Raw genomic sequence first — 22,374 nt, 5'->3', positions numbered from 1 at the left:
GGCTGCGGTCGTCAGAACAGCTTTTAATGCGCGCGCTACGCGGCGAGCAGCCGGAGCGCCTCCCCGGCCGAGCGGCACTGGTTCAGCTGGATCTGGACCTGCACCGTCAGGGGCTCCGGCTGGTAGTCGCCTTCGTACACTGGGAAAAAGACGCGCACGTGAGTCCGCACAGGTGAGCCGGCAGGTTCTCCGCCGCCCTGCGCGGGCTCCTTACTCGGCCCCAAAACGCAAACCCGTGTTTGGTCTGCTGGGGGCCCGGCCTCGGAATCAGAGACTCGGTAGTAACGAATAAAATGAAATCACATTTAACTAGGGACCACCATTTCCCTTGAAAGGACACTGGCAGACTGTGGTTATCCAGACGTGACAATTAGGCAGATATTTTCTAAACATGAAGTAAGCCTGGCACGTCAGAGAAAACAACTGAAAGCATTCTGACAAAGTATAACACGTGGCTTTCAAGTAGAAATCAGAATTGTGGAACATTGTCTCTGCCACCATGAACTTCATTTTCCAACACTCAAAGACTCTTCTCATGATGCGGGTGCTGGTATTAAAGAACGTGATTTTTGCATAAGGTATAATGAAATGCGTCAACAGTTGGAAGATCTGCATAACCCAGTGAGCTAGTATTTTACAAAAACCAATATCTGATGTTCCAAACTGCGCGGGTGATAGTCATTCAAAACGCAGGGTAGCCCAATGGATTTTTACATACTGATTATGAAAAAAAGTTCACCCACATAGATTCAGCTTTCACAGTGTAATCTTCAAAAACAAACAAACAACCGAGCTGGCATATTTGAAGTAATATCAAAAAAGAAGACCGTTATTTAAAGCCTACTAAAATACTCCCCTCTTTTTCAATCACATGTCCACCTGAGGTTGGAATTCCTTCATATAGTTCAGGGGTGTCCAAACTGCTGCCCGCGGGCCAACCGCGGTCCGCAATCTATTGTTAATTGGCCCGCAGCAAATTCCAAAAATATATTTAGTTTACTTAAATAAACCAGGTGAGGCAGTACGTACTTCACCTCGAGTGAGTGGCCCAGCTGTTTGTGTATTTTACTGCATATGGCCCTTGGTAAAAAACGTTGAAAAAAGCTTGGACACCCCTGATGTAGTTCAACCACAGCAACACATCACAAGGGACTGACCGCAGAAGCAGCTATGTGAATGCAGCTGTCCTCAATTAAGCCAGACATTAAAGAGATTTGCAAAAATGTAAACAAAAATGATTTTAAGATCGTCTTAGCCCAGCAGCTCTATCACAGATCACGTGGCCGTATTTGTATGGGTCTTGAAGTCCAGTAGTGTAAATCCTTTGTGCTTTTTTAAAGTTGTTTTGGCTATTCTAGGTCCTTTGCATTTCCATATGCATTTTAGAATCAGCTTGCTGATTTTTCCAAAAAAAAAAAGAATCCCTCTAGGATTATGACTGAGACTGAATGTATAGATCAAGTCGAGGAAAACCGACATCTTGACATTCAGTCTCCTAATCCATGTACATAGATAGCATTCTTGCCTCATACTTTTTTCGGTGAATTTTTTCCATTGAGATAAAATTCAACATTTTAAATATTTTTAAATGTACAGTTCAGTGGCTTTTAGCATATTCACACTGTTGTACAACCAGCACTGCTATCCAATTGCAGAACGTTTTTTATCACCCCAAATGGAAACCCCCGTACCCATTAGCAGTCACTTCCCATTCTCTGGCCCCTCCCCTCTGCCCCCCCCAAAAGCTTTGGCAACCACTAATCTGCTCTCTGTATCTAGGGTTTTGTTTATTGTGGACATTTCCTATCAATGGAATCCTATGTGGCCTTTTGTATCTGGCTTCTTTCCCTTAGCATCACGTTCTCAAGGTTCATCCATGTTGGGGCGTGTGTCAGCCCTTCACTCCTTTCCAGGGCTGAGTAACACCCCATGGTGTGGCGAGGCCCCTTGTATTTATCCATTCATCCGCTGATGGGCCCTCGGGCTCTTTCCACTTTTTGGCTGCTGTGACAGTGCTGCTGTGACCTTGCCTCACACTTCGCAGCGTCCTCCCAGCTCATCTTCCTGTCTGCTAGCTCTCCCTCCAAACTGTGTTTCTTTATAAGTTTCTTTCTAAAACTCGTATCTAAAACATCTATTTCGGACACTTGGGTGGCTGCCCACTGCCCACAGAACAAGTCCACATGCCTCTTATGGAGAATAAGGGCGCATGACCCGAACGAAGCAGGAGCCAGACAAACGCTGAGCCAGCCCCAACTCTGAACCCCCATCCACCTCCTCCTGGCTCCTACCCCAGAATGCTTTTCCTGCCCATGGCATTGACCCACAGTCAGCCACTCTTGTCTCAGGGCTGCAGGGAAGACACAGGGCTTGGTCCTCAGGATGGGCATGGCCTCCCCACTGGCTGGAAGATACGGGTCTCCATCCTTCCCTTCCTTTGGTCCCAAATCAGGCTGATCCCTCAGCAGGTTCTGCTACGGTCTGATGTTTGTGTTCCCCTCCCCCCTCCAAAATTCATATGTGACATCCTAACCCCTAAAGGTGATGGTATGAGTTAAGTGGAGCTTTTGGGAAGTGATTAAGTCACGAGGGCGGAGCCATCATGAATGGGATTAAGGACCTTATGAAAGAAGCTCCAGAGAGACCCCTCCCCCTTCCGCCATGTGAAGACAGAGAGAAGCTGCCCAGCTGTGAACCAGGAAGAGGACCCTCACCTGACACTGCTGAAAACTTGGGCTTGCTCTTCCTAGTCTCCCCAGCTGCGAGAAATAAATGCCTGTTGTTTACGAGCCACCCGGTCTGTGGTGCTCTGTTGCGGCAGCCCCCAGGCATGAGGACAGGTCCTCAGGAAACACTCTCTGCCCTCAGTCACCATCATTGGCTCTTACCTTTTTTAGCTTTCTTATTCTTTGAGTCCTGAAAGAACCACAGAATGAGATGCTCACTAGAGTGAGGGATGCAGATTCCGGTACCTTCTTGTTGGCGCCCCCACCCCTGCCAGGGCGTCTCCTGGTCCCGGAGGCAGGGCTGGGTCTCCTAGGGAGGAGCGGGCCCTGCCTGCCCACTTGCCTCGCTCCTTGCACCTGAGAAGGCTGTCAGACAGGCTGGTGACCCGCAGAGCTGGGGCCCCGTACCCCTGCCCCATGGCCTCGGGACAGGCCCTCCTCCCGGCCTTCCTGTGCAATGCAGGGGCTTCTGGAGGGGCTTCTGGAGGGGCTTCACGGTGCAGTCCGTCCTCCTCCCTCCCATGACCGGGCCCCGTGGCCCTTCCTTGCCCAGCGTCATTTCTGTGGGGGCGGGGCCTGTCAGGGGCCTTAACATACCCTGAAAAATGTCAGCCTGTCGGATTCCATGGTGCGGATCACCCCAAAGTTGCACACGGTGGACACAAGAGGCTCCCCCATCAGCAGGGGCTCCAGGAGCACTCGGCCGCTGCCCAGCACCCGCAGGACGGGTGGGTCCTGGCGGAGTTCCTTAGGAACTTCTCTCTTCTTCTTGGACCCCTTCCATTCCTGTGGGGAGAGGCCGGGAGGGTGACAGTACCAGGCAGGGACCGCCCAGCGCCACCACCCCAGGGCCAGTGGTACCTTGGCCGTCTCTTTCTCCCCTTTGGCTGCTGCCTTGTCGTTCCCGTCTTTCCCCTTCTTGCCTTTCTCCTTCTGTTTCTTGTCCTTCTCCCCTTTTCCTTTCTTGGTAGACAAGGGACTGTCGACGAGAGGTGGCACTACAGGCCAGGAGAGAATCTAGGAGATAGTGAGGCGGCCTTGAGTGAACATGGGCTAAGCTGGGCTGGCTGGGATCTTTCTGGAAAGGTGCTGGGACCACGCTAACAAGGGAGCAGGACTCCGGACGCCATGACAGAAAACCGGAATGGGGCGGGGGCACGGGGGGCAACATGGGGGCCAAAGAGAACGCCAGGCCCACCTTCTCCTCCACGACGGTCACGGTGGTCCCCGCCAGCAGGAAGGCCTTGAGTGGCACCAGATCCCTGAGCCTGTGCTGCATCTCGTAGTTGCACTGGATGACGTCAGCCCAGGGCTTGCGGACCGTGCTGAAGAGTACAGTCCTGCACAGGGAGACGAAGATGGGGGCTCGTGACCCAGGACCAGGGACAAGGCTGTGGGGTGCTGTGAGAAGACGTGAGCAGAGCGGGACTGGGGGCCCCGGAGGCCGGGCAGACATATGGCACAGAGGAGAAAGTGAACCGGTGAATGCCGCGTGGAGATTTCCTCCAGGGGGTGACAGTCGCTGAACGGGGGACAGGAACGAGCCAACAATGAATCAGAAGATTTTAAAAGCTTCAGCAAAGTAGGAGTAAACAGTAGAAGTGTTTCACATTCCCTGAATCATTACAAAGTGATACTCTAGTGCCAGTAAAAAGTCTCAGGGCTTGACAAACTGAGTGTGGAAATGCACCTGGAAGAGAAGCAGGAATTCCGCAGAACACACTTCAAAGAGAATGACAGGGACTTGAACAGACGTCCAAACACCAGCATTCCCAGCAGCGTTATTCATAACAACAAATATGGGCTAACCATGCAGTGGAATATTATTCAGCCTTAAAAAAGGAAGTGGTGACACATGCAACAATGTGGACACATGATGCCGAGTGAAACATGCCAGACACAAAACAACAAATACCGTATGATTTCAGTTATGTGAGGTACCTAGAATAGTCAAATTCAGAGAGAAAGAAAATAGAAGAGAGGTTCTCGGGGGCTGGGGGTGGGAATAGGGAGTTAGTTTAATGGGAACAGAATTTCAGTTCGGGAAAATAACAAAGTTCTGGACATGGACGGTGGTGATGGCTGCACAGCAACAGGAATGTACTTAATGCCACCGAACTGTGTGCGCTTAAAAATGGATAAAATGGGAAATGGAAATTTTATGTTATGTGTATTTTATCACAATAAAAAAAAGATAATGACGTTGTAAACTGTGGACTCCAGTAATGTGAGGTCGTTATTCATTTTCACATACCTAGAACCTAGTCTAGCTCTGGGAACACCAAAACAGGTACTTTATGAACGACTAGATTCTTTAATAAATGAATACATGTTATTTATGCCCCCAGATTTTTAAAGCATATTGGAAAGTAAAAATTCTCAAAATAGTAAGCTATTGGATCAAAAGCAGAAACAATGACCCCCCAGACCAAAATTCAGAATCTATAATTAGAGTTATTTTAGTATTAGGATATCATATGTGACTATGGTTGGGAACTAGTGTAACATACATTGTTTTAAAAACTGGATTACAGCATGAAGGAGAATTAATAATATACTATAACAAATTTAAAGTATGTCTGAGTTAAACATTAGTAAAAACTAGAAGAAAGTAGAAGTTATTCCAGCACTGAGGTGGGAGACATTTTCCCCTCAAACAATAGGAAAATGCAATCAAAGATAAAGTTATGTATGGATTGAAATATAATAGAAGCCCAATAAAATAATTCAGTCCAGGGCTCGCAAACTGTGTAAATCAACTGTGCAAAAAAAAAAAAAAAATGTTAAGAGGGAAACATAAAAATGGAGGAAATGTGACAATAACTGATTTTAAAAATTAGTGCTACAGAAAGAAAGACTCAGAGGTAGAATGTGAATAACTGCACTTCCAGATTAAAGAAATTTCATAACCTCCTGACTTAAAAAAAAAAAAAAGCAAACCCCTAGCGATAAAATATTATATACAAATACATCAAGGATAACACTCAAAAAACCCTCCAGGGAAGTGATGAAAAAAGTGGACACAAGCTGTTTTCAGACCATCGTCTCCACCACAGTCATCGTCCCTAAATACAAACCCACTTAAAACTTTTTAATAGTTTCCGCTTAGGAGAAACTACCCTTTTTTTCTGTTTATCTACCTTTCCGGCCCTATTGCTTTCCCACCCTTCCCCCTGCCCCTTCCTCCGTATGGAAACTTCCTCAGCTGTCTCCTCCTATGTGCCATCCTAGGAGCACACCCCCCTGTGCCACCGGCGTAGCTGTTATTATGCAGAGTGTAGGGTACTGCTGTTTGTTCAGTTCCCTCCCGAGATGGGTAACAGAACAGGTCGTTAGCATCTTACTAGTTCACAGCCCAGAACTGTGCCTGTTAAGAGCAATTAATTCTATGGGATGAGTTAGATGGACGGATGGGAGGACATTTTTCTAATTTACATGATGTTTTAAGTGGTAGAATTATTTGTGGCTCTTACTTTTTTGTGAATCTTTCCAAAAAGTAAACTACCACTACCAACAGTGGAATCTGCTGTGATGAACTCAGCACCCTGGTCCTGACTGGCTGGTTCCAGCTTCTCTCTGGCAGCCGGGACAGCTGTCCCCTTGGTTCTGCCACCAGTGGGAACCAGGGTATGGGCGACTTCAGCTCCCCCATATTCTCAACAAGGCTGTATCATTTACTTTACTTGAGGTTTCAAATAATTTTTTAAAATTAATTCTTTTCACACATTGTAAGAGATGCTAGCTTCTCAAATTCGTTGAGGGCGTCGCAGCAGAGTCTACATGAAGAGAAAGCTCATTTAGCTGGATCTCAGTTGCAGATTTTGTTTTCTGCACTCTGGTCATCAGAAGAATCAAATACCAACAGAAGCTGACAGCGGGAATTTTGTAAAATTAATAATAATAATAAACCCAAACAAAGCTCAGTGTTTTGAAATGAGTACAAAATCGGTTAACAGAACTTCAACACTAAATGAGAACTGACTCTAAGTTCTTGTAAAATTCTTCATCAAAAAAGACTGTTGAGTAAGACAGTCTGTGTGACACATACGAAGCCCATGGAATGGACTAGAACAGACTTACGAAGGCGAGAAAGAACCTGGTATTCAGGTTGGAAGATTCATACCATGTGTTAGATGCCAGAAGTTCTAAATGAATGTAAACAGTTAACCTGCAAAGGCGCTCAGCCCTAAGGCTGAAATGAAACGGGCTGTCCATTTATTCTGTCTGTTGACTAAAGAAACCCAAGCATTCAGAAAACCTTGGCCTGAACTCAGGGAGAAGAGACTGCAGGAAAGAGGCAGCCAGGAAACCCACACACAACCTTCGAAGTGAAGAGCCCACCGAGGGGGCGGCAGGGGACCCTGGGCCCTGCTGCGGGCCAGGCCTCCGTCCTTACCCTGGGGACGGGCAGAGCTGCAGGTCAGTGCGCGGCCGCAGCTTGGCCAGCTCCTCTGCAGACGTGGGCAGGGGCGTCGACCCGCCCGAAGCCACGGACTCCATCTCTGCCGACTGGGACGTCGTCGTGGGCACGGACTCTACAGGATCCTTAGCCTCTTCGGGAATGACCTCTTCGGGGCTGACCTCTTCGGGGATGACCTCTTCGGGGATGACCTCTTGGGGGATGACCTCTTTGGGGATGACCTCTTGGGGGATCTCGTCGCCTAACTGCTCCCCGCTGGGAGAGGGCTTGACGATCTGCCGGAGAACGAAAACAGGCAGCGCGGCGTCTTCAGGGACTCATCCCACGCAGTGTGAATGTGTGTACAGAGGTCAACGTTTGGCTGGATGCGAAGCCCGAGCACACACGTGAACGTGAGGGGCAGGAAGTTAAGAAAACGAAAACGCGAGACTTGTTTCTTCTGAGAGGTCTCATGCACCTGTGCAGGGGGGGGCATCCCCCCCTCTCCAAGTCGGCGATTTCCTTGGGTGTCCTCTTATGGGAGGTGCAGAGGTTGCAGGCTGGGGCTGGGAGTAATCAGCTTCGCTGTGACATTCTGGGCTGCTTCCTAGTTCAGCCCATAGCTCTGATTTCAAAGGGCCAAGAGGGTGGGAGCGGTTGGGAGTGACTCCAGCTGCCAGAAAGGGGCTGAGCGCAAGCCAGGAGTACGGTCTGACTCCAGGAGGTCATGTTCAGGACTTCCCTGGGCCTGAAGAAGCCGTTCTGCCCTTGAGGGAGACCCCGTGGACCCGAGGGCAGAGCCCCCCACCCCACATCCCCAGGACCAGCCCAGCGGGGGCGCACACCTCGGCCAGCACACCTTCCACGTATTCGCTCCCTTCACCTTCCTCGTCTTCCACAAAATCGTAGGTCACATAATAGCTGTAAGTGATAAACGGGCCTTGCGGCCCTGGTTCTGGGTCCAAGACTGACGTGTCCAGAACCCCTGTGACACTTCCAATCGTCACCACGAACTGTGCCTCGTGTGCCAAGAAGTCTGCAAGGGGAAAGGGGAGGAGTGAGGGGCCCTCCGGGATGGAACTGGGAAGACAGACAGCGAGAGGGGGTGGGGCGAGCAGGCTGCCTGCAGGCTCCCCTCCATGGGGACTGAGACTTGGAGTTGGCAGACCTGGGTTCGATCCCAGTTCCGCCAAGTTCAAACCCACTGACTTTGGGTTAGTCTCTTTTTGGTGCAACACCCCTCGTAAGCCTTGTTTCCCTGATCTGTATAACGGAAACTATAGTAGCTGCTTTGCAGGCTGGTTCCAGATTGAGAATCAGTGTGAGCTCAGCACGTGCCCTGCGTACAGTAGGTGTGGCTGTTATCAATGTTTATCACCCCGACCTTGAGAAGGCTCTGGTGCAGCTCGTGGCGCGGGCCACCAGGGGGTGATCTCAAGCCGTCATGGAAGTGACGACTGATCTAAAGAACGTTTCCATTTGCCTAGGAAGGGAGGGGACCGAGGTGGTCCTGGCCCCCAAACCTTCTGCCGCCAAATCCTCACCACAGGGATCAGATCTGGGAGAGCTGCACCCAACCAGGGTCTGGTCACCCGGGGAGTTGTGGGGACAGACCCGCAGTCGGGCAGCAGACGGGCGATGCCTGCCTGCGCAGCGGCCCCCTCACCCCCACTGCGGCTGAGCCCACGGAACTGGTGCCTCTCACTGGGAGACACGGTGACGTCGTCCAGCGCGCAGAGCCCGGCCAGGCTGTCGATGGTGAAGCCCCGGTAGTAGGGCACCAGGGCCAGCGGGTTCCCCTGTAGCACCAGCAGCCGCAGGTGCCGCAGGCTGCTCAGGCTGCCCATCAGGCCCTGCAGGTCCGTCAGGGCGTTGAAGCCCAGGTCCAGCGACATGAGGTTGGGCCTGGAAGGCAAACAGGGCCGTCAGAGAGGCAAGCAGCAGCCTGCCCACCTCGCCCAGCACCCCGTGTCCAGCCCGGACAGGGGGCCCGATGCACCGCGGCTCGCACGCCGTGGGCGGTTCCTGACCAAGTTAGTGCCTCCCCATCAGGAAGGACCTCCTGGCTCTACTGTCCTCTCTCTCTATGACATTGCCATCCTCATTGCGGCACAGAGATGGCCCTCGGCACATCCTGCCTCCACCTGACTTCTGTTGACACACATCTTCTCTTCTAGATGAAACGTCTCCTATGGAGCTTGCACAATGTTGGTTTTGTGCATCTAGAAGGTTCTCAACAAAGACAGGCAGACTGGCAAGGGAGGCAGAGGGAAGCCACTTGAGGAGGAGCCGTGGGTGGGGTAGGAGTGGCAGGTAATATGGGGACCTGAGAAGGGGATGCAGGAGGCTTGGGGGGTCGAGAAGCTGGAGGGCGCTTTCCAAGGCGGAACTGGCAGTCGGGCACAGCAAGCCATGTGGTTCATCTCTTGGGGGCACATGGGTGGAGAAGCGCATACCAGTGAGGACAGAGGAGGTGAAGAGGGCCAGGGAGGAGGCAGGGTGGTTTCCCCACTGAACAGACTAGAAAGCAAACTGATTTCAGCTCTGAGAACAGAGGCAAGATAAACACAAGGAGACGCCACCTCAGCACAATCTCTCGCCATCATCCCCGCGATCTCCCACTGACCAAGTCGGGTACTTCCTCTCCCCATCCTCCCTTCCTGCCGGTGATGCTGGCCAGCCAGTCAGCGGGAAGGCAATGCTTGAGAAGAACACTTCGTGGGACCAGCACACAGACCTGAACCAACGTCAGCCGTCTTCAGCAGAACTAGGGTCATCAGACCACCACCCTTCTTTTAAGTTCAAAACAGTGAAAGATGGAGGTTTTTAAGAAACCTACACTCGGCATTAAGCAGGTTACGTAGGTGTGTGGGGAATATTATTTTCCAAATTAAAAATCCGAACATGGGGCAGCCGGTTAGCTCAGTTGGTTAGAGCACAGTGCACTTAACAACAAGGTTGCCGGTTCGATCCCCATACGAGCCAATGTGAGCTGCACCCTCCACAACTAGATTGAAACAACTACTTGATTTGGAGCTGATGGGTCCTAGAAAAACATCCTTAAAATAAATTTTAAAAGTTAAAAAAAAATCTAAACACTTGGTACTCTGTCCGTGGTACGTGTCTGAAGCCCAAGTGTATGCCTCCTTCCCACGCTACATTGCGCTCAGTGGGAGAAAGCGATGGAATTGTACGTGCGCGGCCAAGACAGTATGGAGACAGCACAGCCACGAGTAGGAGAAAGGGGAAGGAGGAAATTATGGTCAGAGAAGAGGGACCTTCCAAGAATGCATTCCCCATGTCACATGGAAAAGCAGGGAAGCGAGGCTGACCTATGCCCTCTGCCCTTTCTGGACCACAAGGGAGGGAATCATAGTGAACCCCAGGAAGTGCCACCCAGGACGCTGAAACCCTGGGTGTCTACAAGTCAGATAATGAAGTTAGTTTGTGAACTTTCCACCGTGGAAGTGCACTTAATTGCTTGTATATTCCCAGCCAGCTCTGACAAGCCTTCCCAGCCACCGATGGCTTTTCAGGGGTGGCCTCTGATCCCCCAGACTCCTCAGATCCAGGGTCTTCAGTTTCCCACTGCTCAGCCACCAAGGGGACAAGAGTTGTCTGCAGGGCAGTGGCTCTCAGCTCAGGGCAATTTTGTCCCCCACGGACCTCTGACACTATCTGGAGACATTTCGGTTGTCACAACTGGTGTGGGAAGGTGCTTCCGGCATTGAGGGGTAGAGAGGACCATGCACGAGGCCGCCAAAATGTCAACAGCGCCTCCTCGTGAGACCCTGCCCCAAAACACGGCATTCGAGTTCAGGTCTCCCTGTTTATTCAGAGAAATAAACCTTAGGTCTGGAGCCAACCATGAGCTACTAGAGCAAAGAGCAGAGCTGGGTCCCTCAAGCCACCATGGTGGAACGCCCAAATCTAACACTTCGTTCCTTCCCCTCGCTCCCCATTCAGGGCTCCCGAGTTACCAGTGTCTGGCTGTGACGTACAGACTCTGCGAGGGGCCCAGGAGTTTGTTGTGCCCTAACCCCAAGTGCTGAAGGCCGGGGGGCGGGCGAACGCACAGGCACTCCATGCTGGTGATGCCGTTACCGTAGAGCTCCAACACCTGTGACAAGTGGGGACAGCCCTTAGAGCCCGGCACCCTCCCTCCCGGGCCTTCCTTCCACCCTGGGAAGCTCAAGAGGAATTCCCATGACTCAGGCCATGCCTCCCTGTGTCCACCTGAGTCTCTTATAAAAACCCTGGAAAAGAATGTCTCCGTAGCAGGTGCTGGAAAGTTTCTATTTCTTTTGTGAAGGAAACTTTAAAATCAGGACTGGGAGGGACATTGGGCAGGGTACATGACATTCTGGCAGCTTCTCCACCCATGGCAACAGGTCTCTGGGAAAGCCCGAGCGACCCTGGATGGATACGGAATAAACCTGAAGAGAAGAGTAGGTTCTTGTGTTTCTCCTGCAGGGCCTCACGGGGTGTTCTCTTGGGCATGTCACAGCCCTGAGTCCCTTCTGCCACTAAATCTGCTAATCTCAGCATCTGACTTAAAATGGAGGCCACTCTGATATGCTCATCTGAAGACTCATAATAAAGCCTAGCCTACCTTTTTTAACAAACTGTTTCTTATTGTGGTAAAATATATGTAACAATTTGCCTTCTTAACCATTTTGAAGTATAAAATTCAGCAGCAGTAAGTACATTCATATTGTTGTACAACCATCACTACTGTCTAGTTCCAAAACTTTTCATCACCTCCAAACAGAAACTCCATACCTGTTAAGCTGAACTCCCCGCTGCCCCCAACCCCCAGCTCCCACGGCCCCTAGTAACCTCTCCTCTCCTTTCTGTCTCATCTAGCACGGGGCCTTTTGTGTCTGGCCTGTCAGCCAGCATAACGGTTTCAAGGTTCCTCCATGGTGTAGCACGTGTCATTCCTTTGTATGGCTGAGTAACAGTCCGTTACAGGGACGGACCACATTCTGCTTATCCACCATCTGTTGATGGACACTGGGGCTGTCTCACTTTTTTGGCTATTGATGAATAATGCTGCTATGAACACCGGAGTACAAGAATCTGGGTCCCTGCCTTCAATTCTTCTGGGCTAGACCTAGCAAGGGAATTGCCGCAGGGTCCTAAGGAATTAAGACTTTTTGAGGAATCTGACCCACCTCTGAAAAGCCGGGGGCTGGGCCTGAGTAAGTTCTGTGTGCAGGGCAGGCTGCGGGGCAGAGCGGGCCCAAAGACCTGAAACGGAACCTGGGCTCCCTTACCTTGAGAGTTGGGGGCAGATTGACAGCATCTATCTCCTTGATTTGATTAGCACTCAGTACCAACTCTTCAAGCTTCGAAAATTTCAGGAGGTCTTTATCCACCAGGCTCACCTGGGAGAGAAGGCAAGGAAGCTAAGCGCTCTGGTGGGCGAGGCAGGGCTGCAGCAGAAAGCAAGTCTACACGAGGACGAGGACGGTACCAGCTGACCCACCTGCAAGACGCCTCCCACAGCCGCTCCCCCTCCCCTCCTGGGAGCCTTTCCAGCATCACTCTGGCAGGACCGCACTGTCTCAGTCACTATAGTTCTCTCTCGCCTCTTCAAGCCTCACCCCTCCTCTGACTGGGTGCTGTACCACTTCCAGCTCAGTGTCCTGTCCCCGTGTGGGACTGTGAGCTCCCGAGGGCGGGAATCCCATCTCCTTTACTATCTAGCCCAGAGCCACAGTGAACCCTAAGGCCTAAAGGAGTCCCTCTAGTTTACACACGGCGGGGTCAGACAGAAGCTCAGAGCCTGTCCATGAGCCCCCAGTTCTCTGTGGCCTCCAGCACATTAGAAGCCTTTCCTGACTGGCCTCTTCTCTAGGGTGACCGACCGTGCCAGCTTGCCTAGGACTGAGGGATTCCAGGAACATGAGGATTTCAGTGTTAACACAGGGCCAGTCCCAGGCAAGGCGGCAGGAGTCGCTCCCCCTTCACACCCCCCAAGTACTGTGTAATGCAGTTTCTCTGGGAAAGGACAAGCAAACCCAGGAAGGCCAAGGTCTCGTTTCCATGCAATGTGGGGGCTCTGTTATTGATATAAGCAAAGAAGGCATTTTAGGAACAGAAATTACTATAGTACTATGCTGCCCCCCCAACCCCTGGCACCCACAGTTTAAATTAAGTAAAACCAATATAAACTCTGTAAAAGATTTCTACTAGGACCCAGGAGGGCCGACAGCAGGGTGCTCCACACATCAGCTCGAGAAGATACACAGTGGAATCCCACCCAGAGTGAAGAAAGAAAAAGACACACAAAGAGTAAGTGAGCAGCTGGCTGTGCTTGGTGGACGAGCTGGTGAGTTAACTAGGACAGAGGTTCCCCCAGCCCCCCCCCCCCACTTAATGCCTACATCTTACTACTCAGCGCTGGAAGGGGCTGGCCTCCTAGTCAACTCTGTACGCTGGGGCCGGCACCCACACTCACCTGCTTGTCCACCACCTGGAGGGACCTGAAGTAGGAGTAGAAAAAGGTGTCTTTGAGCATCCGGGGATTTTGGACGGCCAGTTGTCTCAGAAAACGGTCCTCTGCACTGGAGCCTTCCAGCAGAGCCCAGGGCGAGTGGGGGCTGCAGACCAGGCCCAGCAGGTCCTCCACTGTCTCCTCCCCAGGGCTCCCCGCGACCTCCTCTCTGGGGATCAGCTCCCTCCATGATCGCCACGTTTGAGGAAGAAAGCGAGACTTATTCTGCAGTGGTGGAGGTGGAGAATTTCTCTGTTTATGACTCAGCGCTCTCAAGGAGTTGAAACTCTCAAAATTGAACACATTATAAAATAGGACAATCAGGGATAAAGAGTTTGGAAAATGTAGGCAATGAGTAATCGACACTTTTGACTGGTTATCAGCCATGGACCGAACTACAGACGAGGGAAGATAAAAAATAATAATAAGGTCCATTCCTGCCTTTAGGAGTTTGCTCTTGAGCTGGGAACCCTGAAGATGTAAGTAAAAGTGATTAAACATTTAAGGAAAGATTTATGTCCTAGAAGCCAGGACACGCAAAGGGCAATCTATGGGGTGTAATTCATCAAGGAAAGGTTTCTGGAGAAGAGGTTGCAAGGCTGAAAAGGTAAATTCAGGACCAGGAGACTTGAGAGACATCTATGAAACCCTAAAGGTCAGCACAGTGTCAGGCACACAGTGGGTGCTCAAGCAACATTTGTTGAGGAAACACCCACTTCCCCTTAGCGCTGCCGAGTGTGTAGGGCCCAGTTTCCCACGGAGTCCCCGGAACCGGTCCGGATTCTGAACACTTAGGGAAACCCCCGTCTCCCTGTCCCGCTCCTCCTCCCCACCGGGGGCACCTGGCCGGTGACATGGCCCCTCTGGCCACATCGCAGCTGCAGGCGCTGCTCTTAGGATGAGCTTTTCACCTCAAAAGGAACCTGGAGTCTTTGAGAGCGAGAGGCCCTGCCCAGATCAGCCTGATGCACTCAGGTTGGGGGTCCCTGCCCTCCACCCTGGGTCAACGCCCACGGGCACCGGTGGGGGCCCCTTCCGCCCACCCCTGCAATGTCCCATCCCCACTCCAGTCCTCAGCCCCGCACCCACCCCAGTCAGGCCGCTCCCTAAACGCCCAGATGCAAACCTCCTCTGGGGTCTCCAGACCGGACCCCCAGCCCTGCCCGGCCCTGCTCTCAGTCCTTAGGCCCCGGCCCGCCCCTGGCCCGCCCCCTCCGGCCTCCAGGTCCCTGGGTCCCTCTGGCCACCCCCGCCGGCGTCCGCACCCAGCTGCCTATGCCGCAGGGGAACTCATGCAGACACAGCCGCCTCAGGTGCTCCTGCACCGCGGCGCTCACTGTCCGGCCCCGCGCGTCCATGGCCGCGCGGCCGCCACGCCCTGCCCGGTTGCTAGGCAACCGCCGGGACGCGCGCGGCGACTTCCGGGTGGTGCCCGCTTTTTCCCGCCGAGGTTCGCGAGACCCCGCGCCAGTCTGTGTCTATTTCTCCTCCCGACAACCCTCGGGGGAAAGTGCTGATTATTAGCCCCATGTGGCAGACCTGGAGAGGAGACATGAACCCAAGGTCAAGCTCAAGGTTCTAACCAGTGGATTCCAGTGCGGGTCTCTAACCCCTGGGTCGGGGGTCGTAATCACTGGCTACGTTGATGCCCGTTTCAGCACCAAGACCCCAGGACGGATTCAGTCTCACCGCTCCGTCCTCAGTATCCAGCCCACTGCCGGCCACTCAGCACGGAGTGTCTCCTGGGCACTGGTTTGTGAAATTAATGGGACGATTCTGGTTCCCATAATTTGGACATGCAACATTTTTACCCTAAAATACGCCCCTTTAAAGCATACAATTCTGTGGTTTTAATATAGTCACAGTGCGGCTATAGTCATAGCGCAACTGTCACTGTAATCGAATTTTCAATTTTCCTCGCCCCAGAGGAAACCCCACACCTACCTCTGAGGCATCACTTTCCATTGCCCCGTCTACCCAGCCCCTGGCAACCGCTAACCCGCATTCTGTCTCCGAATTCGCTGCTTCTGGATATTTCATACACTATCGGCCCCTTTGTGTTTGGCTTCTTTCACGTAGCATCATGTTTTCAAGGTTCACCCATGTTGTAGCATGTGTCAGAATTTCATTCCTTTTTATGGTGGAATAATATTCCACTGTGTGGCGAGGCCACGTTTTGTTTCTCCATCGTCAGTTAATGGACATTTAGGATGTCGTCACTTTCTGGCCCTGAGGAATAATGCTGTGATGAACATTCATGTACAAGTTTTCATGTGAACATATGTTTTCATTTCTCTTGGAATTAAATTGATGGGTTGGTAACTATGTTTTATCATTTTGATCACTACCATTTTACACGGAAGACGCACCATTTTGCATTCTCAGCAGCTACATATGAGGGTTCCGATTTTTTCATATCCTCATCAACACCTGTTATTTTACTTTAAAAAAGAAATTATAGGCATCTTAGTAGGTGTGAAGTGGTACCTCACTGTGGCTTTTATTGACATCTCCTTAATGCCTAACGGTGAGCATCTTTTCATGTGCTTATTGGCCATTTATGTATCTTCTTTGGAGAAATGTCTATTCAAATCCTTTGGTTATTTTCAAATTGAGTTAATTTTCTTTTGATTGTTGAGCTGTAAGATTTTAAAAAATATATTCTGGATACTAGCCCCTTATATTCTATATGATTTGCAAATATTTCCTCCCATTCTGTGGGTTTGTCTTTTCACTTTCTTGATAGTGTCTTTCAACAAACAAAATTTTTAATTTTGATTAGTGTAATTTATCTATTTTTTTCTTTGCTTGCTTGTGTTTTTGGTGTCAGTTTTAAGAAACCATTCATTGCCTAAGCCATAAAATTGACTTCTGCGAGTTTTTATATATTCTGCTCAATAGTCCTTTGTCAAATTTGTGATTGGTAAATATTTTCTCCTAGTCTACTCTTTTATCCTCTTAACAGTGTCTTTAGAAGAGCAAACATTTTTTTAATTTTGAGGAAGTTATCCTCCCTAAAACACCCACCATGGTGGACAGCTATCATCGTTTTTTACTTTCCTACAGGAGAACATCTTTACTATTATTAGAAATTCTCCAAAATTGGGAAATTGGGCAAAAAGAGAATCATGTCCTTTCAAAGAATAAAATAAAAGTCCATTAGTCTTTTGTGATATAAACCCATTAAAAAGATGAATCAAGGATGACTCCTGGGATTTCGGTGAAGCAATTGGGTGTTTCCCTTTTTTTTTCACTTCTCAAACCACCACAATATGGCTCCGCCCCCAGCAATTAATCCAAACTCCTCTGGCAAAGTTCCTAGTGACCTCGTGTTCCCCAACTCCAGCCTTTATCTTAGTTGACCTCTTTGTGGCTTATAATGGGGCCAATTACTTCCTCCTCCTTGCAAACCACTTTTCATCTTGATCTATGACATGTTTTTCTGTACATTTCTTGCCCTCTTGAGAGTACCTTCTCAGTGTTCTGTGCTAAATCATCTTCCTCTCACTGTTCTGTTCATGGAGGCGTGGCCCAAGCTCCACACTTGACTTACACATGTCACATCAGTCATCTCTTGCAGGCTTAGAGTTTTATCAACTGTAATATACAGATGGCACCCAAATTTATGCCCTGGGTTCCTTCCTTCGAGCTCCAAATCCCAACGTTCAATGGCCTGCTGTACGTCTTCACCTGAGTTCCATAACACGTCTACACCACCATGTCAAAAACTGAATTCATCACTTCACCTGAGTCCTGTGATCCTGTTTATTTGCCCAAAGCAGACCCTGCAAGTTCTCAACTCGCCCCTTTCCGTGCTCCCCATATCCAGTCAATCGCCATCTCCTGTGACTTTTACCATCTACAGATTTCTCCAGTCCGTCCACATCTCTTCATTGCCGCTGTCACCATTACCCGGGTTCAGATCATCAGTCTTGGACTTGTCAAGTGTGATGTGCAGGGGGGACGCTCAGGTGGAGATGTCCGTGAGGCAGTTGGACATTTAGGTCTGGAGTCTGAAGAAGAGAGATACTGAAGTGTGAGGAACAGAGGTGAAGGGTGAAGCCCTTGGGGACATGTCCATTATAGGGCCAAGCAGGACGGTGATCCAGCCTCAGAGGGTCCAAAATGTATCAGGAGAATGTTATCATGGGAGGAGAGGAAAAAGGTGTTTTCAAGAAGGAGGAAGTGATTAGCATTATTGCATGCCATGCCTCGAGGGGCAAGTAAAATGGAGTCTGAAAAGAACCCATTAAGGTTGGCAACATGAGGTCCCTGGAGACCATATTGGTTCTTTATTGTTCCTATAACAAAAGCCATACACTTAGCTATTTAACATCAGAAACTTACTGTCTCGCGGTTTCTGTAGGTCAGGTTTTCTGCTCAGGGTCTTACCAGGCTACCGTCAAGGTGTCGGCTGGGGCTGCAGTTCTCATCTAAGGCCCAGGGTCCTCTTCCAAACTCACTGGTCATAGGCCAAGTTCATTTTCTCCTCGTGCTTTCCACTTGGCCATTCCATCTTCAAGCCAACAATGGCCGTTGTGTCTTTCTCATGCTTCGAGTCTCTCTGTCTTCCCCTTTGTGTTGAAGGGTTCATGTGACTACTTTGGGCCACCTGGTAAGCAACCTATCTTAAGGTCACTGATTAGTAACCATAATTACATCTGTAAAGTCCCTTCTGCCATGTAATGTAATATAATCACAGGAGTAAACACCAGAGGATAAAAGTCATGAAGCAAAATTCTGCCTACCATAGACTTCGCTAGAGGTTTTGAATAAGTTGCTGGGGTAAAAACCATTGTGGGGGGGTGGGTGTGAGAAGTGAGGTAACAGTGAGCATAGACCATTGTGTCAAGAAGCTTGGATAAGAAGAGGAAAGAGACCAGCAATGGCTGGAGGGGGCTTGGAATTACGGGTGGCAGGGGGCTCACGGATGTCTCTTAGTTGTACATCTTGAGTTTTATGGACCGCCCTGGCCTGACCTCGTCCCTGTGCGCTTGACTCCTAGCCAATGGCTGACTTGACATCAAGTAGATGCCCAGTGGGCATCTCAAACTTCACTTATTCCAAACATGACTCGGTTTCCCCTCTCTAGACTTCTTTTCCCTCACTGCATATCAACCACTCAGTTGCTTTCTCAAAATCCCAGGTGCCATCATCGATTCCTCTCTTCGCATCATCTCCACATTATTCCATCGGCCAGTTCTGTAGACTCCATCTCCATCCATGCCGTCCTGTCCACGCCTCCATCTCTCATAACCTGTATAGCCTCCTAATTGGCCCTCTGCTTCCATCCCGGAGTCGCACAATCCATTCTCCACTCAGTAGCCTATCTTTTTCCTCACTTCTTAATGTGAACCGGATCCTATATTTCCCTACTTACAGCCATTCAGTGGTGCCACATCGCACTTGGAATAAAGCCCAAGTTCCTTGTCCTTGTAAGACCGTTGGGACTTAGCCTCTACCCAGCTTTCCACCACCCTCCCCTTCGCTCACCTCATTCCGCCTGCCATGACCTGCTTCCTGTTGGCCATAGCATGCTGATTTTCGCCTGAGGACTTTTGCCAGAGCATTCTTTCCTCACATCTTCCCGCAGCCGGCTCCTTCTCATCTTTCAGGTCTCGGCTTGAATGTCGCTTCCTCAGAGAGACTTTTCCTGATCACCTGACTTAAAGTATCTCAGCTGTCACTCTCTACCCCATCACCTTGTTTGATTTTTACAGCTCTTGTCCCTGCCTGATACTTTCTTGTTTATTAGTGTTGTGCCCCTTGCTCACTAGAATGCCAGCTCCGTGAGGGCTGGGACATTGTCTAACTTTTTGCCCTCATTCTGGAGGCCCTTGAAGAGTGCCTGGCACGCAAAATATGAATAAGGGATTTCAACAAATAACTCCTGAGCATGGGTTCCGGTTCTAGGCTCTGCAGTTGCAAAGACACCGTTGAAAGTCCAGCGCTGTTCAAGGCCACGCAGAGGGAGATAAAACCTTTGACGTACCACATTCACAGCGGTTATCAGGGCCATTCCCACACGCCGGCATAGGCATACTTCAGAAATTTGCAAAGATAACACATTTTGCAAACTTCATAGTAACTTGACGCCTACGTGCATCCAACTATGACCCTCCCCAGAAATTCCCTATGGGGCACAGACCCACAACTCCTGTGTCATCAGTTTCTTGGTCTGTCAACCCTGGGCTTCAAAATTTCTTCTCATCAAATCAATAAGCTCTTTCCAAGAAGAAATGGCAAAGACGTGTGTGCCTTCCTGTGTGCCCGTGTGTGTCTGTACTGAGTCAGGCATCTGCCCACCTTGAGGGTAACCTCAGCATTTCCTTCCAGCCCTGCTGTCACCCAGACTTGGGTAGCAGAATTTTGACAGTGTTTTCTGGAGAAATGCTGAGCAATGATCTTGCCATGGGCGGGACATTGGTTGTTCTTCCTCATAGCCGGGCCTTTATATATCTGCTGGAGACCATGGCGAACACATCAGACGCAAGAAGCTGCAGCCGAAGCAGGCTCTGCTCCCTGTCACCATGGTCTCTCACACAGGTACCACTGCTCCTGCTGCCCATTTCTTGGCCAGAGTCTTGTCTCACCAGACAGAGAGGAAGACTCTAGAGGGGCTCAACCCAGTGGTTGCTCAACAATGGCTAACAGGTTGAAGCTGGGTGGGGAGGGAGTGTCGGTCCTTGGGCCTCAGCATCTTCTCTTTCTCCAGGACCTGCCAAGCTTGCCCTGTTCCTGCTCTGCTGCGTGGGATCCTCGCTGTCCCTCCCTGTGGCACCCACCAGTGACTGTGAGCAAGGAAGGATAAGCAAGGAATTGAAGTCCCTATCCAAGAAACTTTTGGAAAACCACGTAAGTGCCCTACAGATTTCTTTTCCAAACCATTACTTTAAAATGCCTTCCATGGCCCCGAGAAGGGGCTCTTTTCAGACCTGAAGCTAGGGCTGTGGACATGCCAGGAAGGGTGGGAACAACTAGACAGGCTATAGTGGCGTTTTTAGGAGGGTAGGCGTCCGAGGTCGAGATTAGCCCAGCCTGCCAAAAACAACAATTGCTCATATATGATAGCATCTGCTCTAGTGGGCTTGTTCACCTGACACATTTGGTTCACAGTAATAACACGTGAGTTTTCCGGCCTGGAGCACCTCCCTTAAGGTCAGCCATCTTGCCCACCCATTTAGGAGCCTGCTAAGGAACAGTGACAGCTGTAAACAATGTCCCCAAGCATGATGCAGGATGTTAAAATCCTCACGTGGGTCACAGAGAGTGTTTCTTACCACAGAGAAGGGCCGTTGACAAATTAGGTGTCTGCTTACATGTCACTTCATTGTTCACCTAGGACCCAGTCGGCTTCTAGAAGAGGCTCGGCTGAGCCAAGCCCATGTGCAGGAAAGTATGAGGCTGAAGAAGTATAAATAGTCCCTCATTTCCTCAGGGTCACGATCAAGACAGAACCTCTTAGGCAGCTTTGATTAAACAAATACAAACCAAAACGTGGAAACAATTTGTGACACTGGCCTTGCCCATCCTTTCCACCCTGACATTTAAACCTTAGCCTTGGTTTTTATAGACACAGAGGTAGAGGTTGTTATCAGCTCTTCCGTTGAACCCAAATGCTCTTAGTCCTTAGGAAGAGGGATGGGAGGGCGTGGTCTGGAGTCTGGGTGTGTTTGGAGCACCGCTCCCTGGCACCTCGGAGGCTGCTCCAGACAAGCATACAACCCCCTCTGTAAGCGGGAGATATACTGGCTTTAATACAGAGTCACCAAGAGCAGGAAGTAGCGTGGAAACCCAAAGGGTCTCGGTTCCCCACCTGTCTGAGCCCCTGGGCAGCTGAAAGCAGATTCCAGAAGGCTGCAGAGGCCTCCGCCAGCTGGGGCAGGATGGGGCACTGGGTGTTACCACAGGCTTCATAACTGCTGCCCAACGTGGGTTGGAATCCGGGTCTGCCCCTGGATCTTGGGCCAGCTCTGCAAACCAAGTGAGCTTTGCTTTCCGTTAGTGATAATCGCAGCCAGTAGGGTGGCTGCACTGACTAGATGAGGTGCAGGGGGTGGGGAAGGCTCGCTGGTCATAGAGGAAGCATTCGGACGTTACCTGTGGGGATTCCTAGCAAGCCTAATGCTCATCCGTCTCTCCTCTTTGTTCCATCCCTGAAGAATGAGAAGGGACTGCTGGAATCTAGACTGGACCAGCTGCCAAACTTGACCTCATTCTGCCAACCACCGAACATCATCAACAGCTCAACCATTCTGTCTTATTTCAAGGCAATCAGACCGCTCTCAAATGACACAAATATCGATTACATCATAGACCATCTCTACAAACTCAACGATGGACCAGAAACAGAAGTGTTAGTGCCAAAAAATTGGTATCGACGTAAAAGGTTCATCTTTGCTGTTATGCACGCGTTTTCTACGTGCATGGAATCACTGAGCCCCGAGAAGATGTGTGAAGCCTCAAAAAACAAAGATGAGTGATAGCTAAGTGTGCAACCTTGGCTGTGACTTATCCCAGAGCATAATGCCGATGAACCCAATGGACACGATGCCAATCCAAGGAGAACTGAGATAGAAATGTATGGGTGACCTTGAAGCAGATTTCAAACAATGTCATTGTCACTAGTCCTGGTATTTATAGAATGTTTCTCTTCTGAGGACAATCTTATTTATTCTTATTATATCCTTCTGAGGGCAGGAAGTGGCAACTCTGTTAACTTATTGATATTTATTGTATTGAGAGTT

General features: G+C 50.2%; 2 protein-coding genes across 8 annotated transcripts; one reads left to right on the top strand and one right to left on the bottom strand.

The window, feature by feature from the left end:
• Positions 1 to 3: 3 nt before the first annotated feature.
• LRRC43 (leucine rich repeat containing 43) lies at positions 4 to 15,077 on the bottom strand. Of its 7 annotated transcripts, XM_019734139.3 has the most exons (13): positions 14,893 to 15,066; positions 13,592 to 13,852; positions 12,405 to 12,515; positions 11,106 to 11,245; positions 8,792 to 9,030; positions 7,971 to 8,161; positions 7,123 to 7,421; positions 3,925 to 4,066; positions 3,588 to 3,743; positions 3,324 to 3,512; positions 2,889 to 2,916; positions 2,715 to 2,759; positions 4 to 139 (listed from the first exon to the last, which is right to left on the bottom strand). In XM_019734139.3, exons 1-13 carry the CDS (start codon positions 14,983 to 14,985, stop codon positions 36 to 38), a joined length of 1,998 nt encoding a protein of 665 aa, XP_019589698.3. In that variant the 5' UTR covers positions 14,986 to 15,066; the 3' UTR covers positions 4 to 35. The 7 variants fall into 7 exon arrangements, with proteins under 7 accessions (XP_019589698.3, XP_088657166.1, XP_019589699.3 ...); XM_088801040.1 differs by having other exon boundaries at positions 3,324 to 3,743; positions 14,893 to 15,074; XM_019734137.3 differs by lacking the exon at positions 4 to 139 and having other exon boundaries at positions 2,449 to 2,759; positions 14,893 to 15,068.
• Positions 15,078 to 20,157: 5,080 nt separating this feature from the next.
• Positions 20,158 to 22,110, top strand: IL31 (interleukin 31). Its single transcript, XM_088801122.1, has 3 exons — positions 20,158 to 20,173; positions 20,343 to 20,482; positions 21,790 to 22,110. The coding sequence occupies exons 1-3, from the start codon at positions 20,158 to 20,160 to the stop codon at positions 22,108 to 22,110; spliced, it is 477 nt and encodes a 158-aa protein (XP_088657248.1).
• Positions 22,111 to 22,374: the final 264 nt, after the last annotated feature.

This window comes from Rhinolophus sinicus, chromosome 9 (assembly GCF_057876585.1).
Source record: "Rhinolophus sinicus isolate RSI-liver-muscle chromosome 9, RSI-T2T, whole genome shotgun sequence".
Classification (NCBI taxonomy): domain Eukaryota; kingdom Metazoa; phylum Chordata; class Mammalia; order Chiroptera; family Rhinolophidae; genus Rhinolophus; species Rhinolophus sinicus.
Note: the sequence above shows the minus strand (reverse complement) of the source record. Positions and strands in the feature narration are given on the sequence as shown.

What these genes read in the sequence shown, in the direction of transcription:
- LRRC43 (XM_088801038.1), bottom strand. Translation starts at nt 14,985, where the DNA reads ATGGACGCGCGGGGCCGGACAGTGAGCGCCGCGGTGCAGGAGCACCTG. An exon ending in CAGCTCTGCCCGTCCCCAGG is followed by an intron (nt 4,067 to 7,122) that starts GTAAGGACGGAG and finishes CTCCCTGTGCAG; the next exon opens with GACTGTACTCTTCAGCACGG. An exon ending in TGACCGTCGTGGAGGAGAAG is followed by an intron (nt 3,744 to 3,924) that starts GTGGGCCTGGCG and finishes ACTATCTCCTAG; the next exon opens with ATTCTCTCCTGGCCTGTAGT.
- IL31 (XM_088801122.1), top strand. An exon ending in AGAAACTTTTGGAAAACCAC is followed by an intron (nt 20,483 to 21,789) that starts GTAAGTGCCCTA and finishes CCATCCCTGAAG; the next exon opens with AATGAGAAGGGACTGCTGGA.